The sequence below is a fragment of the Pterocles gutturalis genome, unplaced genomic scaffold, assembly GCF_000699245.1.
Source record: "Pterocles gutturalis isolate BGI_N339 unplaced genomic scaffold, ASM69924v1 scaffold40633, whole genome shotgun sequence".
In the NCBI taxonomy this organism is placed as follows: domain Eukaryota; kingdom Metazoa; phylum Chordata; class Aves; order Pterocliformes; family Pteroclidae; genus Pterocles; species Pterocles gutturalis.
The window spans coordinates 1-19963 of NW_010124798.1; the positions used below are offsets into that span (position 1 = coordinate 1).

The following is a 19963-nucleotide window of genomic DNA, read 5'->3' on the forward strand; positions in this document are numbered from 1 at the left end:
ATATATAACAACAGTTTAAGTCCTTCTCTCAAAACGTTTCCCAAACAAATTCCAGCCAGATGTTAATGACAGAGACCTGCTTCAAGTAATGATATGCCTAACAAAAACCTTGCAGATGTACATCACCACCCCTATGTTTCCTTGTTCTATCCAGCACAAACAGATGCAAGAAAATGTTATAGACTAGTCTTTTTAGACTAATTACAATTTTGATTCATCTCCTGGAAGAATGGACTAACACATTTTTTTTTTTGTTTAGCCTCCACTGTGAGGAAAAATAGATGACTACTTGTGCACAAAATGTACAATGCTGAAAGTCAAGTCATCTACCTTCAAAGAAACTGTTAGTAACTTCTTGACGTTGCTATTATACTGAGACTGTGGGCAGCAGCAACAGCAGGAGAGCGTAGTAGAGAAAATCTCGTATTTCATGCAAAACCAAAACGGACTTTAGGTAGGTTGGGGAAAGAAACTTGTTCAATTTGGAATGGTCTCTGAAAGTGCCCCTGCTATCTTAAACAGTATCTAGCACTGGTGGTGATGTTCAGGAATCATTTTCAGTGATAAACCTAAGATGACAGTGAAGCAGCAGAACAAAAAAGTTATTCTCGTCCACTTGCGGAGTAGGAAAACTGGGGGAAATGCGGCCGCCTCTCATTGTCCATGCAGTCCATACCATCCTCGTCATCTGTGTTAAGGGAGAAGTTCAAAATGTCATTATATTTGCAACAAAATTTTATTATTCACCAGATATGCAGTACATCTTTCAGGGTTCAACGCTGAAGTTAAAGGCTCAAGTTAAAGTAAGACTTTATTCACGTAAGCTTATGCTCATATGGCAGAATGATGCTCCCTGGAAGGACATCCTTACAATAAGTCACCATGCATTTCATGGTGGGTTGGTTTGTTTATTTCTTTGATTTATTACAGCTATCACCTGAGAACTTCAATCATTATTATCCCTTCTAGGCTAATTAAAACATACCGGCACATCTAGCTTCTGGTAGCAAGCAGACGATTTCTGACTCAAGCAGGCAGATTTCATTGTTTCTTAAGCTGAGTTCAGGAAAATATAATCTTACTGTAGATGTATTGAAATATTCCTCCATTTCGAAGGGAGTTAAAAGGAAAAACAGCTACAAAATGAACAATTCAGACGGGTTCCATGTGTTTCAATTCTTACATATTATTTCTTAGTAAACTATTTATTTGCACAGTATTTACTGGGATCAGAGGAAACACAGAGTAAGCCAAATTCGTAAATATTTTTATTTACAGAATTCCTGCAGTGCCAATGGAAACCAGGCATCAGATGTTGCCTGACTCTGCGAATTTGGACCTACAAGCTCACATGGATTTTTTATCAGTGCTTATCCTTAAAGACTCTTATTGAAACTGTTATTCTAGAGATGTACTTATATGCAACCTTTCAGAAATACGTATCTTTCGTATCTTCATGTATTCTATGTATAAAATCTAGAGTTAATGCAGGTTTGAGCAATTGCTATGATGAGGCTGCTTGACTAACAGTGCCTCTCAGTTCCTGTAACTTCAAATACAGCCTCCCATTTACACTGCCAATTTAAATTAGATTAATGTACAGAGCTCGTTCGTTTCGCTATCAGTTTGATTACTGCAGCTACAAGATATACTTTCAATATTCACTTAGCATGATTTATAAAGCTTTGATATCTAAATAACCGGGCTAAATGTTATAAAGATTATTTCTGTAACTATAGAAGAGTTCAGCAGTAATTTTCTAATACACAATTAACAGCCCTCCGTCCCTCAGGTGAGGCAGCACTGCCAGCTCCCTGGGAGGGCTTGTCACATCAACAACACCACACCATCACCCCCCATTTTATTATTCTTATGGTTGGGGTGGGGTTGTAGCCTGGGCTAAGTTTCATGCTGCACCATTACCAGAGGCCAGTATAGGTACTTGAGGTAGGTAAGTCATTTCCCTGCAGAATTACTGATTATCTGCTCTGAATTCAGTAAATTTACAGCTGAAGTCTTGGTAGCATATGCAGTTTGTATTGCTTCCACCTCTGACAGATAAATAGCCCTTCTCATTGCATATGTGGAGTTTCAAGAGGTCATGACTTTATGATACTGAATCAATAGACTCAAAGTTAATCCAAATTTTAGCAAAATTTGTTCAAATTACAAATATGAACAAATTCTTATCAAGATAGATGGGAGAAGAAAGGGTCTTTTTTTCACAGCAGGAAGACTTAAAAATCACATAAATAACTGTATTCAAATACTACAAATGCTAAATCAAGAAAATAAGCCAGATGTGTATAACAAAAAACTGCAGCTAAACCTGGGAATCCTAAAACACTGAAAAATGAGCTAGCTCTCTGAACAGGTAATCAACCTTAACCATAGCTTTTATTGTTGACCTTTGTGATCCTACTTCCCCATGCTCCAATTTAAAAAAAAAAAAAAACTCACTTAGAAAGGAAATTCATTCAAGAACTCAGCAGCAAGATTTTGACTGCTGCAACTTGATAAGTAACTCTGTTAAGCCCTGGCTTGGCTGATCAGATCATGATTCCTTGTGTGTGTAGCAGAAGATGACAAAAATACAAACTGCAGTGAAATTACATTCACTCCAACAGAGAAACTCTGTGCAAGGCCCCGTGCAGCAGTTACATCTATTTTAATAACTCGAGAGCTCTGCTGAAGCACAGCACTTGGTAGGTAATTTCATTTTCAAGTAATGGATATCTACACAAGAGACGTGGCAGCTCTTTATTTCTGGTCTTCAGAGTATTTTAAAATATGCCTAACTCACTAAACCAAGACAATCCACTCAGGCTACTAGTAGGGTCCATGTTCCAAGTACTTTGTTGAACTGGGACCTTAAGTGCCAACCAGCAAACATTTGAATCTGCTGTTTTCCCTTATTCAAATTAAAAAAAAAAAAAAAAAAAAACAAACAAAAAGGATTTGAAACCCAAAACCCAAAAAAACCAAGCAAACAAAAAAACTCACACCAAAAACTCCCCCAAACCCAGCATGATCCAATATTCTAAGCTTTGTAATTACTCCATCTTTAAAAGAACATTGTCCTTGAGAGTTACTCTTACATAGTTCCAATATGAAGATTTTTACTAGTAACAATGAGAATAGATTTTCCATTCAAACAGAAAAAAACGTTACATGGTGCTTTACTATAAACTGATGAAAGTTACGCTTAATGCATAATTTCTGACTTACATTTTTCAGGCGGTGTTATTGTAATAGTCTGAGCTGTAAATTCTTCATCAAAATACCTGGTGTCTGTCTCGGATGTCACTTGAGGTTTAAAAGGAGGTACAAGCTGAAAGGGACCAAGAAACAAAAAGAAATTACTATAGCTGAGACCAGCCAAATTACTACCAGGAAAAGAAGTACATTCCTCTTTTTCCCCTACACCCTAGATCAAATGAGTAGTTGCAAGAGGGTCCATGGAGAGGCAGCTGAGTTGAGCTCTAACTTCTACTAAGAGATAGAAGCCATTAGAGTCAATCTCAAAAATACCAGGTTCAGAATCTAGCTAATAGCTCAACACAGCTGAAGGCCAAGTATCACACACAGATAAATTGAACTGCATAAAGATAAATACCTAGAAACTCTTCAGGCCAGCACAGGTGTCAGGCAAAGGCTCCGCTAGGTACTCCACCGCAGCTGGGTGGTACAGACAGCTGATGCTAAAGGCACTGCACAGAGAGCACAGCAAGCACGGATGCATTTTTTGCAGGGTTAAGGTTTACATCTGAACTTAACTTTAAAAGAAACTATGTGAATGTGAAAGCAAATGTATTTGAGAAAAGGGCAGTTCAGGCTGAAGTGAGTTTCCCGAACACAACAGTGCTGGATCTAACCCTGCTCCTGCTTGCACAGCGCAGCGCTGCGTTTCCCAACATCCCTACGACTGGCTCACAGCTCACAGGTGGGACTTCCCTGCCCTCTTTTGAACCAGCCTTGCAACCCACCTCCTCCAAAAGAGCCTACGGGCCAAAGATTTGAACTGGAGGGCATATTCGGCACAGAATATCACACTGCTTGGTGCCAGTCCAAAACAACAGAGCAGGTCAGTGTGTGTGATATTGCCAAGGCAGGTGCGTGCAGATGACAATGTTTTGGTTTGTAACCTGCTCAGAAGCAATTTACAACACACCCCGAGGACAGCGTGGCGACTTCCCTGCTACGTGAGAGGTGAAATGAGGGCTGACTCACATTATCTGAGCTTGGGTGTGGTTTTCATTGGTTTCTTGTTCTCTCAACTCCAGAACACCAACACCAAACAAATAATTTGTTATTTTACCCCACAGCAAAGGAAGCCCAACTGCTGTCAAACCCCCTCCCCTCAGCAACCTCAATGCATGAGACACAATTTTCACGACATACATTGCAGAAACTCTTCTTTTTGATGATGATTTTTAACAATAATAAGCGTCTTCATTATTTTACTATGTTTGATGCACAAGAGGTTTTTTTTTGTACAGCTTGGAGAGATCTCCATGAATTGGTGAATGTTAGAAGCAGCTCTGGATCTCAGTGCTGCCCAAAGGAGACTAGGAGACTACACAACCCGCAAACACATCCATCCAAAATCCAGAAAAGTGACGCTGACCCTGCGAGGGCCTGACTGTGTGAGCACGAGAACGTAGTGCTGTGCAACCCACCAACGAAAAACAGCTTTCAACGAGATGCTCTTCACAGTAGATCTCTATCCATAAAATTATTTCTATTGGTTCCTAATACTTTACAGTTTGGGATAAGGCATAAAATATTAAAATGTGATAAAGAGCATAAATGGGACACTTAAACAGCAAGACAACCACAAAAAAAAAAAAAAAGCTAAACAAAAGCACATGTAGGCGCACACACACAAATCCTCTCTCCATTTTTTATCATCACTACGAATGCATACACAAACTCCCATTGTTTCCAAATCCAGGTTGAAAATTGCCACCCAGTTTTTTTTCCTGTTTTCCCTCTCACAGTGGACATATTCCACTGACAGCTGGTAAAGTGAAAGCCATGTTAGCTGGAGAAAGACACCTTCATTGTATTCTGCAACATGAGAACCACACCAGAACGCTGGCTGGTTCTTTGGATGTGGGACCACATTCTGCTGCCATCCCTCCCAGGATACAAGTCCTCCAACATTACCCTTCATTCAGCAATTTGACTCCTTTCTCCCTGCAACAGTTTATTTGTCTAAGGGCTCTATTTTATCGGATCCAAATCTTCAGTGACAGTCCAAGCAATCATTAAGCAAAAATAAATCTATCACTTGCATATACTTAACATGGTACAATAAATCCAATTAATACTTTCATAAACCTCAATTCAGGATTCACTTCCATTTTCCTGAATGGAAAACATACAACAGACCCAAAATAAAACAAACTTCATCGATCATGGGTGATGGGAGGAGGCTGGTGCTCCAATTCAATGCTCAGCAGCTAGGCTTAATAGAAAACTATTTATCAATAACATCCAGTAAGTCAGCTTATGAAATTTCCAGTTATGGCAGAAATCAGCTGTCTGGGGAAGTGAAACAAGTAAAACAGACAAAACTCCAGGCTGTAAACAGAAGGGAGAAACCCAATGCAAATTTATGTCACTGTTGGTTTGGGATTCATCTGTCTTACAGGAGTACTTTTCGCATCCTAGACAGTAAAAGCAGTAGGAGATTTCAGTGGCTGCAAAAGCAAACCATGCAGTCATATGGCTCTCCACAACAGCTTACACTGGGACTTATACAAGCCATACCCTCACGTACACCAACCATCCCCTCCAACCTATGGAAAGGAGGAAAGAGTAGCTGACGTTAAGATGCACAGATACAACTCAACAGAGAGCAGCAGGAAGGTTTCCTAATTCTTGCCTCCTTCCCTCGCAGCATCGTGACCACCATCCCAGCTCTGAGGACAGCCAGAACTGGCTTTCGATCTGCTCTACCCCACCTACACCAAACCAACTGTGGCTGAAGTCTTGTGGACATCCCACTCCAGGCTCCTGATGGGCCACCAAAGGCACACATCCTCCTCCCCAAGTAAATTCTTTCTCTGACCTTCATATAATTGTTGGGATACCTGCAAGACATACTTCCAGTTCTAATGGGAGAACCTCTAAAATACTTCTTGTCAAGAGGAACCGGCACACAGAGCTTGGGCATCACCTCCAGAACAAAATGAGAGAAATGCAGTAAGAAATCTTTTCCTAACAACCTTACAGGCCAAGCCCAAGCACAGAGTATGCTATAATGATGTGTGGAAGTGTACGCAGAGGGACGCGGTACATCAACACCACAATCAGAGACTGAACTCAAAGATATTTCCTCAAAGATAATCTGACAGAAATCACTTGTCTTGGTGTTGGATAGGAAGTGGGTGAAGCTACTTCAAAGTAACTGTAATGCACTTGATCTGCCAAATGAAAAATATGATGCTTAAGATCATTAATCTCATCCTCCTTCTTCTTTTTTAATTTAAAGGGAATTTTCCTTCCAGTGAACTGAAAATTAACACTACCACAAGAATCTCATCCACCAACAGACTGCAGCTGAATAATACTCTGAGATAAAGTGTCAAATAAGAGGAGCACCTATACACCACACCCACTGAGTCACTCATTTGAATAAAAGAGATAACTAGATTATAATCTCAACATTCCAAAACACACTAATTTTTTACATGTCATATAAATACTAAAGAGTGAGCACTGTTGTTCAATTGCAGGTTTTAGTCATAAGGAATAACTATTTGAATCTTACTTGTGGTTCAACTTCTGTATGATATTCCAAGTTGTCCAATTAAAAAAAAAAAAAAATCACTGCTGTATCCCAACCCAACATATTTCTCTTTTTTATTAATAAATGACAATGAATGAGACAAATGCTGCTTTTGTCAGAGCTTATATATTTTGAAAATTATAATAATAACTACAAAACAGGTATTTCAATAATGCCTTCTATTGTCATGATATGCTGTATTTAACAATTTCCATCTAGTTTATTATTCAAGTCTAACATATGTCCAAAACTGTGTCAAATGTTACAGTTCTGACTATGAAAGTTAACTAAGTATTGGTAATTAAGCGTTCATGATCTGATGTCCAGAAATCAAACTTTCATCTACCCTTAAACTTTCCTAGAAAACCAAAACTGCTAAATTGTTACTTTCAAGAATCAAACAGAAGAGACGGATCAGCCAAATCACAATGCTATATGTGAGAAGAGAATGGGGTCACATCACTGAAATACACCTTTGTATTTCATCACAATCACGCTTAGCTGGAAGTGCTGAAAACATGTCTACAATTCACAGACAGACTTCTCAACTAAAAAAAAAAAAAAAGGTATTTGTATTAACAAAGGAAGTAACAAACTGAATAATATTCCAAGGAAACAGTCTATTTTCACATGAACTGAATCTCACTAACTTACAAAGTACAACAATGAAACATTTTAAAAGGACACTAGCAAAGGTTGTCTCAACATTTTATATTTTCCTGATGTGTATCTGTCAATACATGTTCCCTCTATTACACATCTTTTAAGCTCCCATAAAATCAAACGTTTGGTGAACCTAAAAATCATACAGAGATACTAACAACGTAAAACCTTAGTTCCCTCTTTCAACATCAGATTGTCAATAACCGTATTTTGATTAAAAATATGCAAGTTCTTTAAAATACTGATTTTTCATTCCTAACAATAATTTTCTGTCCTTTTTCTGGTATTAGCTCGGTTACCAAAGGAAACAGGAGCTGATGAGTTTACGCACGTTGTCAGACTGTATGTCCTTCCCTAATAAATTTCCAGTGTTTGGGCAAACACACCATGATGGAGAGAACCCTGGGAACACAGACGCTTCCCACAGAATGAGTTAATCTGGTTTACTGAAGAGAAGAGAGACATCCCTGTCCACTCACCCCCAAACTAGAGTTTCCACGGAGGGACCGACGGCCATTCGAGTTGAGCTTCAAGCCGGTCAGTAAGCATTCCAGTAGGGCCTGCTTCCTCCACATACCCAGCCCAGAAGCAGGCCGCTGGGAGCTGGAAATACCCCGCGGACCTGCTGGGACCCTGCCCGTGGTGGTCCTGGGCAGGGGAGGAGGAAGAGCTGGATTTCAGCGGTGGAAGGACACGCAACGCAAACCCCCAGGAAGGCAGGCTTCAGCAGGTGGGTTGCCCCTGGATAAACTCTGTTCTCCAAGCGGTACAATGCTGATAGAACGGACAGAGAGACACCACAACCCCCAGGACTACAAGGAACAATTTAAACTCAAGAATCAGACATCCTCAGGTGTATTTTCCTCCCTGTAAGTTCAAGCAGCTGGGGGAAGGGTGCTAATCAACCGCTAGGTCTGCTCATAGAGTTTAACCCATCACTGGAAACACAATGAAAAGATCAGACTGGTTAGTAGCTTTCTGAGCTTTTTACTACTAAGCATGGCAACAACACAAAAGCAAGTAACGAGGGTCATTTCTACAGGCTCTGCTGCACTGCAGATAACCGTACAAAAATAGTACGACTCAAAGAGCAACGGCCTAAAAACAGATGTTGGTATTTTCCTATTTCCCTCCCGCCCTTTCCCTTAAAATCTGATACACAAAAGTACTTCAACATTTAAGATTATCGTTATATTGCATATTTTGCCAGGCCTGCACTCAGGGCTTCAGTCATGGGGTTTAATCATCTGCTGTTGTTGTGTCTCAAGCAAAGCAAAGGTGGCCAGGGTCAGGAACGGCTTCTTGCAGCTCTCAGACTTCACGCTGCAAGTCGCAGCCTCCACACTGCGATAGGTGCCTTTGCAAGCGCTGTGCCTGCAGCCAAGTCAGACACCTGGCTTCAACCATGACCGCCACCTGCCCCTCCTCCCTTCCCAGTACTCACAAATAAATTCGTTAGCACTCCTTAATTTGCTTCAAGGACCAATCAGAGGTATCGTCAGAAATCAGAAGGAGGTGTATGTATCTCAGCCCAAATTCCCACATGGTTTCTTCTTTCATCCATATTACACATGCAGGAGGAAACCCAGGCTTCCCTAAAAAGTCTGGATCTCCTTTGCCGTGAGGCTACCTGAGCGCTTCAAGCTGCAAGCCTGAAGACATACACAAATCCCTACCTTTAAATTAATGCCCATGTGGTTTTTGTTGAGTAGAAGACCCTAGACAGAACATCCGACAAGTTATAAGAATATTTCTGCAACCCTAATAAAAATATGCTAAAACAATTCCTAAATGAGTAACAGAGACATTTCAAAAAGCTTCCTGATTCTAGCTAAAAATAAAACAAATATTTTATTTAGAAGTATATGGGCTTTTGAAGTCTTCAGACTTTGCCAAACTATTCAATTTCTCATACTCAGGCACAGAGATAAAAACTCATCAGGGCTGAGATGATCACAGGAAGAAGCTGGCACAGGCTGCTCTTTCATATGCCCTCACAGTTTTTCTGCCAAAAATACATACATCTGATCACAAATGCTAACTACTATACATTTTTCATTTAAAGGCAACGACCTTCTCTGCTCCAGTGTGCCATACAACATTTTATGATCATTGTGTAGTACCAAATTCATTTAACTAGGCAGCAGTATCAGAGAGCTAATAATTCCATTTGACCGTTTGGATCCATTTGACCTGACAGAGCTACCGCTTGTCGCATGAAATACTCCAAGTTTACCGATACATAATTCTGTCTCTAATCACACCAGTAAAGCGATAACCTAGTAAATACAGAGACGTACTTAATCTCTAGTAAAAATGACAGAATTAGTGTCACAGGAGCATAGTGTGCACATGTACAGAACTATCTCCCAGCAACGACTTGGAATACCCATGATTTTTTGGTTTTCATCACTCTGAATGTGGACTTCAGTTCTTTCATTGCTAACAGAAACACACTCCTGAAAATGCAGACTGAAAATTACAGTTTCATCATGCATAAACCTCAGGCAAGCATACTGTGAAATATTTTTACTATGCAAATAATTATATCAACTATCGATCTCATCAAGTGACCCTACTGCTGAAGGCTATACTACTAATAATAAACAGCAACAGAAGGAAACATAGAATAAATCTGTTTGAAAATCAGATTTGTTTGATGCATATTCCTCAAGTTATTTTAGAATACCAAAACCTCAAAAAATTCGTATGAGCATTCTAATAAACATACTCGGTGAAAGTTCGTTAACCTTGTTATTACATTTGAAGTTTGCATGTCAGAGCAGAGCCTTACACTCTGCATACTTCGGAACTGGTAAGACTCTGTGTGCAGAAGGAACAACTGGATATTTTAACCAACCAGACAAACGGCTTTGTAATAGCAACATAACTATTTTTTTAATTAAACTGAAAAAAAAATACTGTTAGAAGTCATTTTCATTAGTTATTTTTCCATATAGAACACACTGTGTGCCAGTATTACACTAAAGCAGTTCCTATGATGCTTGAAGTTAACTGTTCAACTGAGGAAATGAAATTGATTTTTTTTTGGCAAATTTAGTTTCTCAAAGCAACAGTGGACAGAGTAAACAATGAATGACTGCAATTTCTCCAGTTATAATACTCTAATACACCATATCTACCTCCATGAGCATGAAAGTAAAGTACCTGCATTTATATAAATTTATATAAATTTATATATAGATACACACCTGCAAAGTGCCTCCTTTTATTTTAATGGCTCAGAACAAGATCTTGACTGAAAGACATGTGCCATGTTGATTTGGAAAGACTCAAAGCACATGCTTAGAAATTAAGACCATCTATATTTTCTTAACTAAATATGATGTTGAACACAGCGAGAGGTCTAATGGAAAATAATTACAAAATCTTTTTCAACAGAGCAAGAGTAGTGTAACAGCTTTTTCTTTCTCGCCCACTCCTAGCACACTGCAATCCAATCGATTTTAGTATGTTTTTTAAGACTCCAGAAAGGTCCTCAACTAGTATTTTTAGATTTTATCCTCAAAGTGCTTCTCTACAATGTCCTCACGTAACCAGCCAGTGGTTGAGCTTATAAACTAACTTGATTAACATACTTGCTCTGATATTTGAGTTTCTTGAAACCTCATGATACGGCCAGGGAAGAATCACACTTGTGTCGAGTAACTTCAGGGTACCGTGTTTTGTATCATCATATACAGGTTCTTATTTTAATGCCGGTATTTGTCAGAGAAGTACCACACCAACAACTACACACTTTTAGAATTCCAGTTCAACAACTGAAAAAACAGTTTGTATGCTTGACATTGTAACATAAACATATTCTGCTCATTTGTATGTCTTCCATTTTCCTTTTATTTGAACAAAGCAAAAAAAAAAAAAAAAAAAAAAAAATCTATCTTTTAAAATTACACAGCTCATCTGGCAGATTAACAATGTAGAACAGTTGGGGAAAAAATTTACTTTATCAAAATAGAAGGGGTTTATAGCAACAAGTAAATTCTTACACAAGTACTGAGATAAAATCAGCTTCTGTATATAAAACAACTTAAGTCAAATTGAGTTTCACTACTGAGTAAGATAAATTCATTTTCTAAAATCATCCCCAAAGTGTTGATCATTACAGGAGCAGGACTGGGTTTAAAGAAAACTGTTCCAGTTGAATTCCCAGTACTCACTTTCTCCACAAGCTGTTTTGGCTCAGTGTTTTAATGCTATTTTAATTTTTTTTAGATAACGCTTTAAAAATAAGTTTGAAAAAGATTTCTGCTTAAACACAAACAACCAGAAAGTAGATTTTTGCTATGAGTCCCTCTTCCAATCACTTCATTTTCCCATTTTCATAAAACAAATTTTCAATAAAAGGCAGGAAAAAAATCAGGAAAAGGTTCCATTGCATTTTCTCACATTATCTCGAGTCATACACCTATTTTTCTGTTGAAGACCCAAGAAGTAAAAAAGGAAAGGAAAATATTTGAACATTTATGTAATACAAGAAAAAACTCTACTGAGTTCAGGTTGTTTCGCAAAATTTGTTTTTGGTCCACTGACAAATTATTACTGAAAAACAAAAGATTCAGTAAGTACACCTGGTTCAGAATAATTATTCATTTGTATTAACATAAAAAAGTTGCAAAGAAATGCATAACTAACTTCAGAGAGCAGCAGTCCTACAACTATCGGTTGAAACCACCTTGCAGAAGCCAGATTGTTCAATGTCATAAAAAGACATACCTTTTTATCATATACATCTTGCCAGTTTACTCCAGCAAAGAAACTATGACGCATGATTTCTTTTGCATCATCTGGGCCTCCACCAAGTCTAAACAGAGTAGAAAAAAAAAAAAAATCATTAAACAAGCATTACTCTTAAAGGGAGATTAAGTTATTGTAACAGTTGGAAAAGTGACTATTTGTATTTTACTACCTGGGAACAATTCTCACCCATTTAATATGTAATTCCCACCTGTTTACTATGCATTCAGGTCATGTTGAGAGAAAATATGATAGCAGAAGTACCCATGCCATGGTCTATTCTATTTGATTATTCCAACTATAGCGTTCGTTACTGTCCATTATGAGCTTCTTCAATAATTAATTTGTTTTAAAAACATACTTAAGTTTAGTTTTCTTGAAAGACCAACTAACATTCTGGCACTATTAAAAACCAAAACCAACCCAGCAATGCTGACACAAAATTTTGCCAAGGAGGTGCCAGGCACTGAATCAGTAATGACACACACATCATTTTTATACAGTGTTCGCTGCTGTTGCATCTGGGTGCTGTAACAATTAACCAATTACCATAAAATAGTCTCAATCTGAGTCAATTAGTATAAATTAATAAATTGTAGGCCTACTGAGAAGGTTATTTAAAGGCCATTGTAAATAACCACACCATTCACTGTGGCCCATAGCTTGCCAAAGCCAGACTCTGTCTGATAAATCATCTTAGGAACTGAATTCCACCTACTTTGGGTGAACTTGCCTAAGGTGAATTGAGCTCATGGAAGTGGTCAGTGCTGCCAAAAGGAGGGTCCCACCCCTGCCCATACCCCTCCCCTCCCACTTGCATCTACAGCATCATTCCCACTGGTGACTGCGAGCTGAGTCAGCCCACTAACCTGGAAGAAAACTAACCCCGCAACAAGAAAATGAGAAAGAACTGGCCACTTTTCCTGCTGCATTAGCAAGCCAATTTGACTCAACAGGTTTAGTGAGCTCCCTTGAGCTCCTTGTTGATGGAGAAGGAACCACACACCCAGCGAAGGGAACCTCTGCCCCTCTCAAGAGCACGTGGACTTTCATGTGCTCAGCTCTCAACTACCTTCTTCCTGACACTGGCTATCCTACTGCTCTAACAGAAAGAAGTTGCAACAAAAAAACCAGCTAATCTTAACTGAACAAACAGCCCACAGATATGAAATATTGACAAGAAGAGTGACACAAGTACTTTGTGTTTCATTAAAAGGAACTGCTAAAAGATATAAAGAGAAATTTTAAAAGCAACCTTTTAAGTAAGATAAATGCCTCTCTAAAGCATTTATTGCAAGAAGCAATAATTCCCACAGACAAGAAAGAAAAAATCCTGTATTGGTATTAACCCTGCTGCCAAATTATGAAAATATTCTGGACTACTGCCTCAGTCTTGCAGTAACCGGGTGTAAAGTTATTCTCATTTCCAGGCTGTATTGCTCTTTGTTTCTCAGCTACTCATTTTTAAATCCTCTACATTTTTGCAAAGCATCCCAGTTAGCCTGCACTCTCCAGACTTCTATCAATATCATCCTATTCAGCTGCTCAGAGAAGAGCAGAGGGAACCTGAATGTGAATAAGCTTGTAAATGTTAAGTCTGTAATAAACACTACTGTCTGCAAACATTAAATACAAGGAAGTATTTTTTCCATTCCAAAGGTTAATATATTTGATGGGTCAGATTGTTTGGAGGTTACATTGCATTAGGGAGTTGCTACAGGAATGAAGTTTTACTTTACTCTCCACATATTTGTCTGGTTGGTCACCGTTTGTTTTTACTGTACCCAGTAAACTCAGTTAAACGGGCATGGCTGGGCAGCAGCAGAAAGGCTGGCCGCTGGTGTGCTGTCCTGGCTGCTGCATTTCACTGCGTGCAAGCAAATCCCCCAGAGACACAGCAAGCAGTCCTGCCCTGAGTGCCAGCGAGCAATGCCCACTGCTGAAAACTTCCTGAGAACAAACTGAAGATGAAGGAGGACCAGAGAAGAGAGACAGACAGACAGAAGAATGCCTGCAGCCTTAAAACATGTCAAGACACTTGCAAGAACAACAGAGAGATTGGGGAAAAGAAGGGAGCTACAGCCAAATCTCACAGATTTACAAAGACAGAGATTTGTTTTAGAACCACAGGGGACTGGACACGGCTGGTCCAGTGCAGGAGCCGCTGGAATACAGCTCTCCTGGGCAACATCCCAGAGGGAAAAGCCCACCATAAAAGGGCAGAGGAAGCAGCTAGGTGATACTTGCTTTCAAACCACTGGATTTAAACTTCATTCAGAAGATGTATTCTTCAACAAGTTAACTAGTTTGCATGGTCTAACACGTGACTGATTTACATGCCCTAACAAAATTTCGCTGTGGCTGTCTAGAGATGTCTTCTGGCATGATCGCTTCCAAGAAGAAGCGCTGTAGTCCCCGTAAGACACTACGGCCAACTCAAGGTTAAGTCATACTCTGAAAAACAATTGAGAGCTTTCCCTTTGTTCCTACACACAACCTAAACCTGAAAAAGATCCCTGTGTTTGCTGTGAATGATTTAAAAAGTGTTCTCTTCCACCCGCTTTTTGCCCTTTTGCTTGTTAATCTCACTTTGTGTATCGTTGTTGTATTGAAAAATTGGAAATCTGAGACTACATGGCTGCATATGGCCCTTTCCTGTGACTGACAGGTCCTTCAGCCAGGAAGACAGGCACCACTGGCCTATTTTTACATTACTCAGTATAATTAGAGTATATATTATGCCTGTATACCCGATTAATTTCACTTACCGCTTATTTGGATCCTTTATCAGTAGGCCTGATAGTAATGATTTTGCATCTGCAGAGAGAGTTCGAGGAAATTTTATGTCCTCCATTAGTATCAGTTCAAATAGTTTCTCATGATCTTGGTTGTAGAAAGGTAATCTTCCACACATCATTTCATACATGACAACTCCTAATCCCCACCAGTCCACTGCACGACCATAGTCATTATCTTCCAACACCTAAGATGGAAACCAAAACCAGCGGTAAGACATGCGCTATTTCAGACATGATCTTTTTAGTCTATTTGATACATCTGTAGGAACATGTTTCCGAGACTCTATTTTCACAGTATGCTACAGGGACTCCCAGAACCTGGCTCAATACATGCAACTGCAGTACTGACGCACACCTGAGCTCACTGGGGATACTGGGGACCATACTGCTAAAAGCAAAATAAAAAATTAAGAATGACCTGCTCAAAATGACCGTAACTGCCTCTTCCCCTTTCCTGTGTCCTCTACCATCCCATTTACAGTGTACACAGCTGTAGCAAGAGACACTATCTACAGGCACTACTGCCTTGGTTAGCACTCTGCTGGGGGATGTGGAGCACCTCACTGCTCAGTCACTTACTCTCTCCTTACCCCACCTGTAAGAATAAAGCCTTAAATTTAGAAACACCTTAATCTTACTAAGACAAGCTTAGCTTCTTTATGATCTTTGTTTATATTAAAAGTCCTCAATGTGTTTCTGACAGTTTCGTTATGTTCCATGAAACAGCTGAACTGTGCTAACACGAAGAAAAATGACAATGTTTATAAGATATTATGTTCACCATGATATTACAGGTATATGATATTATACGATCACAGAAATAAGGTAACTTATATAGTTCGATAACATAATGCCTCCAAAGTTGTGTACCTAAAAACAGCCTACTCCACAGCCCTGCTCCCAGCACCCCCCAGAACTGGAACAAGGAATGTAACCTTAATACACCTTCATATTAAACTGTAGAAATGGAGACAACATAACAGCGCTTACACCCATAACGAAACCATAAGCAATAAGGAAACAGAAGGCTACTGAACAATATATATATAATTCCAATTTCTGTGAATTTCTAGAACATCATACCCTTTCATTCAAAGAAGATGCAAAAGTGAGAAGTTACTAAATGGTAATACAGAACACACTACAACTGTGTGTGCCAAATTGCCAGTATTTGCTGCAGAAAGACCTATTAAAGAGGCAGAAACCTTAAAACAAGAAAATTAGACTTAAATAATAAACAGATCAAAGAAATGCAACTAATAGAGTTGGAATATATATATAAAGAACTAAATAATTCCTTTAAAACACTTGTTTCTGTATCATTAAAAGGCAGATTCTGAAAGGTAGCACATATGACTGATTTAAAAAAAGCCAAACCAACAACTCATCCACAGAGAACAAAATAGTTTCTACAACATACAGGCACATGCAATCACCACCACAAAGATCTCACCCAGATTCAAACTGTAAGCAGACACAAAGGAACATTCATTTAGATATATAGCAGTGAAAATCTGGTGATGTGTAGTAAAGCATTCGGGCTTTAATGAATAACGCAACCTTTAATGGATCAGGAATAACCTTCTTCCACGAGTACATTATCTTGTGATTGTCTAAAAAGTGTAAGATGACTTCCAATAATTTCCTCTGAAGCAAGGGCAGACACAGTCCTCACCCATCTGGGGACACCAAGTGGCCCTGACCACACATGCTCTACCCTCACCAGTCCCAACAAGGGGTGTCGAGCTCCTTTATCTGCCACTCTTTTTTCTCCCCCAGTAAGTCCAAGCCTGCTCTGAAGCATCTGATACATGCTGTTAGCAGAAACACAATGCAATCTGATCCAGTATGGCAATTTTGACATCCCACAGTAATTAATACATTCATATTCCTGGTTTTCACTGTCCTTAAGGATTAGTAGCAGAAACATGATGAAAAGAGTTGTATTGCAAGTCCCTCTTGTGTATATAAGATTAAAAAATCATAAATATTAACACATTAACACATACTATTTACAAATGTGCCAAAACACACAGACTCGTTACATCACTGATATTTCCAAATAGAGGGTGAAATTTTGGAACGTGTAAAATACAACAAATTATCTGAATAAGTACGTATGACAAAACTAACTAAACTCCTACATTTTAAAATTAATTACATGTTTGATGAGTTTAAGCATATTGCAAGGTATTTGCTGAAAAATAGTATATGAAATCTGTGACACTTCTCCTTAAGTCACTGTTTCTTCTGCCATAGAATAAAGGCATTATATATTTTTCTACTACATCTATTAGCACTGGTACTATTTCTCCTATCTGTACAGTTAGCTACTCTTTTCTTTTGAAGCTAGTAAAATACATAAAATCAGGAGGCAGTGGTAGATTCTTTCTACAAGTAAGTTAAGGTGTGGTTTGCATGTGTGATTTATAAAAGAAGGCAACAGGAAGATAAAACGTATCATTCTCTGAGCAAGGCAAATCACACGGCCAGCAGCTGAAGCCAACTGTATCTGGGGCTTTACCTAATTTATGCAGGACTTTACCTAATAATAATAAAAAGTATGAACAACCTTTTGCTGCATTCCCACAACAGCAACAAAACAGTGGTACAAAGAAAGAGCCAAATGTGATTTTTAACCTCTTTTTACATAAAATCATAAAAAAACATAAAAGCTAGATAAACTGCCTCCTGAACCCACATATCACCAGCCGGGTTCTCATCCCCAGCTGGCAAAACTGGCAACTCTTTATTTTTGTTTAAATACCTGGTTTACAGCCAGCCAGACAAGCAAGAGCATCAAAAGGGTTTCATTCAGGCAAAAGGAAAACAGCCTGAAAATAGTGTAAATAAAGCAAAATGCATCTCAACTTATTTTAATATATATGTAATAAAAACTGTGCATAATGCATTCACTGTAAATACACACAATTATCTTAAGTCATTTCTACTCCTCACAGTGCTAAGAAATTCCAGGATTTGTAGACTGTGACAAATCAATGGAAGTGCTGGAGTCCAGCGGCTCCTATGACCAAATCCATACAATCAGGGCAGGCACGAGAGCATGTCTATACACACTGCCCCAGCACGACAGAATCCTTTCCCAACAACTCTTGGATTTGAGGGATTTGGTTTAAATTACACTAAACATAGGTCAAGAAAGCTTCAACTCAGTGCTAAATGGATGTGACACATAGCTGCAGGGTTTGTACCTATGAATAATTCAATCTTTTGCCTACCATGAGGTGGATACCTGCTTTTAGGAATGCCTCCTTTGGCTGCGAGGACTGAATACTGCTGTCCCTCCAGCATTTCTGGGGTATCCTTGTATATGTGGGGTACCAGCCTAAGCACCTGGCCAGGCACAGACACAGTGGAAAGTTTGATCTCTTGAGACTTTGTACACTGCCCTTAAAAGCTGCCTCCATCGTCTCCAGCCAATTCTTGTCCCTTCCTATAAGGGCCCACGCATCTGCCTTTAAGCAAATACACTGTCCCAACAACCCAGTCCCTTCAAAGTCACAGCAGGAAAGGCAGCAGGCCCACCAAAACCGTCGCGAAGGGCACAAGCTCAACCACTCTGGTATCTGGTTTAAAGTAATATATTAATATTTTCTGGTGGTATCACACAGAAGGATCATACACAACTCATAAACTACAGCAAAAGCAGCTACAGTGAGTACATACTCCAGTCAGGTGCATTTTCATGAAGTAAAGATGAAGCTATGAGCTTTCTTCCACTAGATTTGTGTAAATCTTCAGATCGTTCAGATATATGACTCCTCTTCCTTCATCAGCTTCACACACGTGCCGTGCCAAAATCCCAAGCCACCTCATCAAGACCTAGGTGAGGCTTCAGGTGATGAGAGCTCCAGCACAATATGCTTCCAGGCATATGCAAGTATTTCAGTGCTTTTATGGATGTTTTAGAGGCACTGGCCAGTATATTGTTTCAGCTAAGGGACAGCTGTTTATTTACCTTAGAACTTTTATTTGTATTGTGGTCAAAAGGCAACCCAAGTCTTTTTTAAATTTACTGAGATAGCACGAATAGCTAGCTGTGACAAGGGAAAACCAAGTATTCCCTAGTGACTCCACTGTCTCTGCACACTTTGGAGTTTCTGGAGGGTATTATCAGCAATGACCAAGTATACGATAGGATAGTGTTTCATGCACACAGCAAAGACCATCAAGCCCTGCACACAAAATAAGAAATTCAGTTCACAGCCTGAACTGTGCCTTTGTGATGACTAAGGCGACATAAACACACTGGAGTGCTGCTAAGATCGCAGTAATTAAATTGTGCTGGCCCCTTGCACATAACAATTAATTTTGCTGACAAGCAACTACAAATCAGAAAAAAAAATTTTATTGTGTTTGCATTTATTGACAAAAAACAATCTTCTAACACTATTCCCCACTGCTGAAAAGTCCAGTGTCTTGGACTCAAAAATATTAATAAAAATCACTAGTACCACTGGAAGCTTTCTCTTTCACAGAAAACAAAATCCATTAAAGACACTTCCTCATCTACTTCACCAGTGGTAGGAGATTTTAATCTTTAGCTTTAATCAGTCAATGCATCCCCAGGAGTCCTTTCCTTTAGGTACGTCACTCCTTTAAGAGCCTAACATACAGTCCACAGAATTTGATGTCCATTCAATTTTTATGGTGAAAACCAGTGAAAAGCTATCTTTTATCATATAGGCTCTTTATTTCTTCAGTAGCTAGAACCGAAAGTTTTCTGGGCTGCAGCAGCTTGACACACATCTGCAAACTCTTATTTTTACAAAGGCTTGGGGCAGAGACTTAGGAAGCAGGCAATTAAATGAGTCAGCCAAAGAGAAGTCAATACAAACACATGCCATGCTTTTACAAGGTTCAGTGAGAATTAATTTTTTAGGATTAGCCAGCAGTATAACAGGTGACCATACCTCTGTGACCATCT

The 19963-nt window shown here is 39.1% G+C and overlaps 1 protein-coding gene across 1 annotated transcript in view; it reads right to left on the reverse strand.

Annotated features, from left to right (window-relative positions):
• Positions 1 to 449: 449 nt before the first annotated feature.
• The window catches only part of AKT3 (v-akt murine thymoma viral oncogene homolog 3), a 62048-nt gene continuing 42534 nt past the window's right edge, over positions 450 to 19963 (reverse strand). The window contains exons 9-12 of the mRNA XM_010078345.1: positions 14986 to 15200; positions 12197 to 12284; positions 3229 to 3331; positions 450 to 688 (exon numbers count right to left, since the gene is read on the reverse strand). Coding sequence (XP_010076647.1) covers positions 603 to 688; positions 3229 to 3331; positions 12197 to 12284; positions 14986 to 15200 — 492 coding nt within the window. The 3' untranslated portion in view covers positions 450 to 602. The remainder of the gene's footprint in view (positions 689 to 3228; positions 3332 to 12196; positions 12285 to 14985; positions 15201 to 19963) is intronic.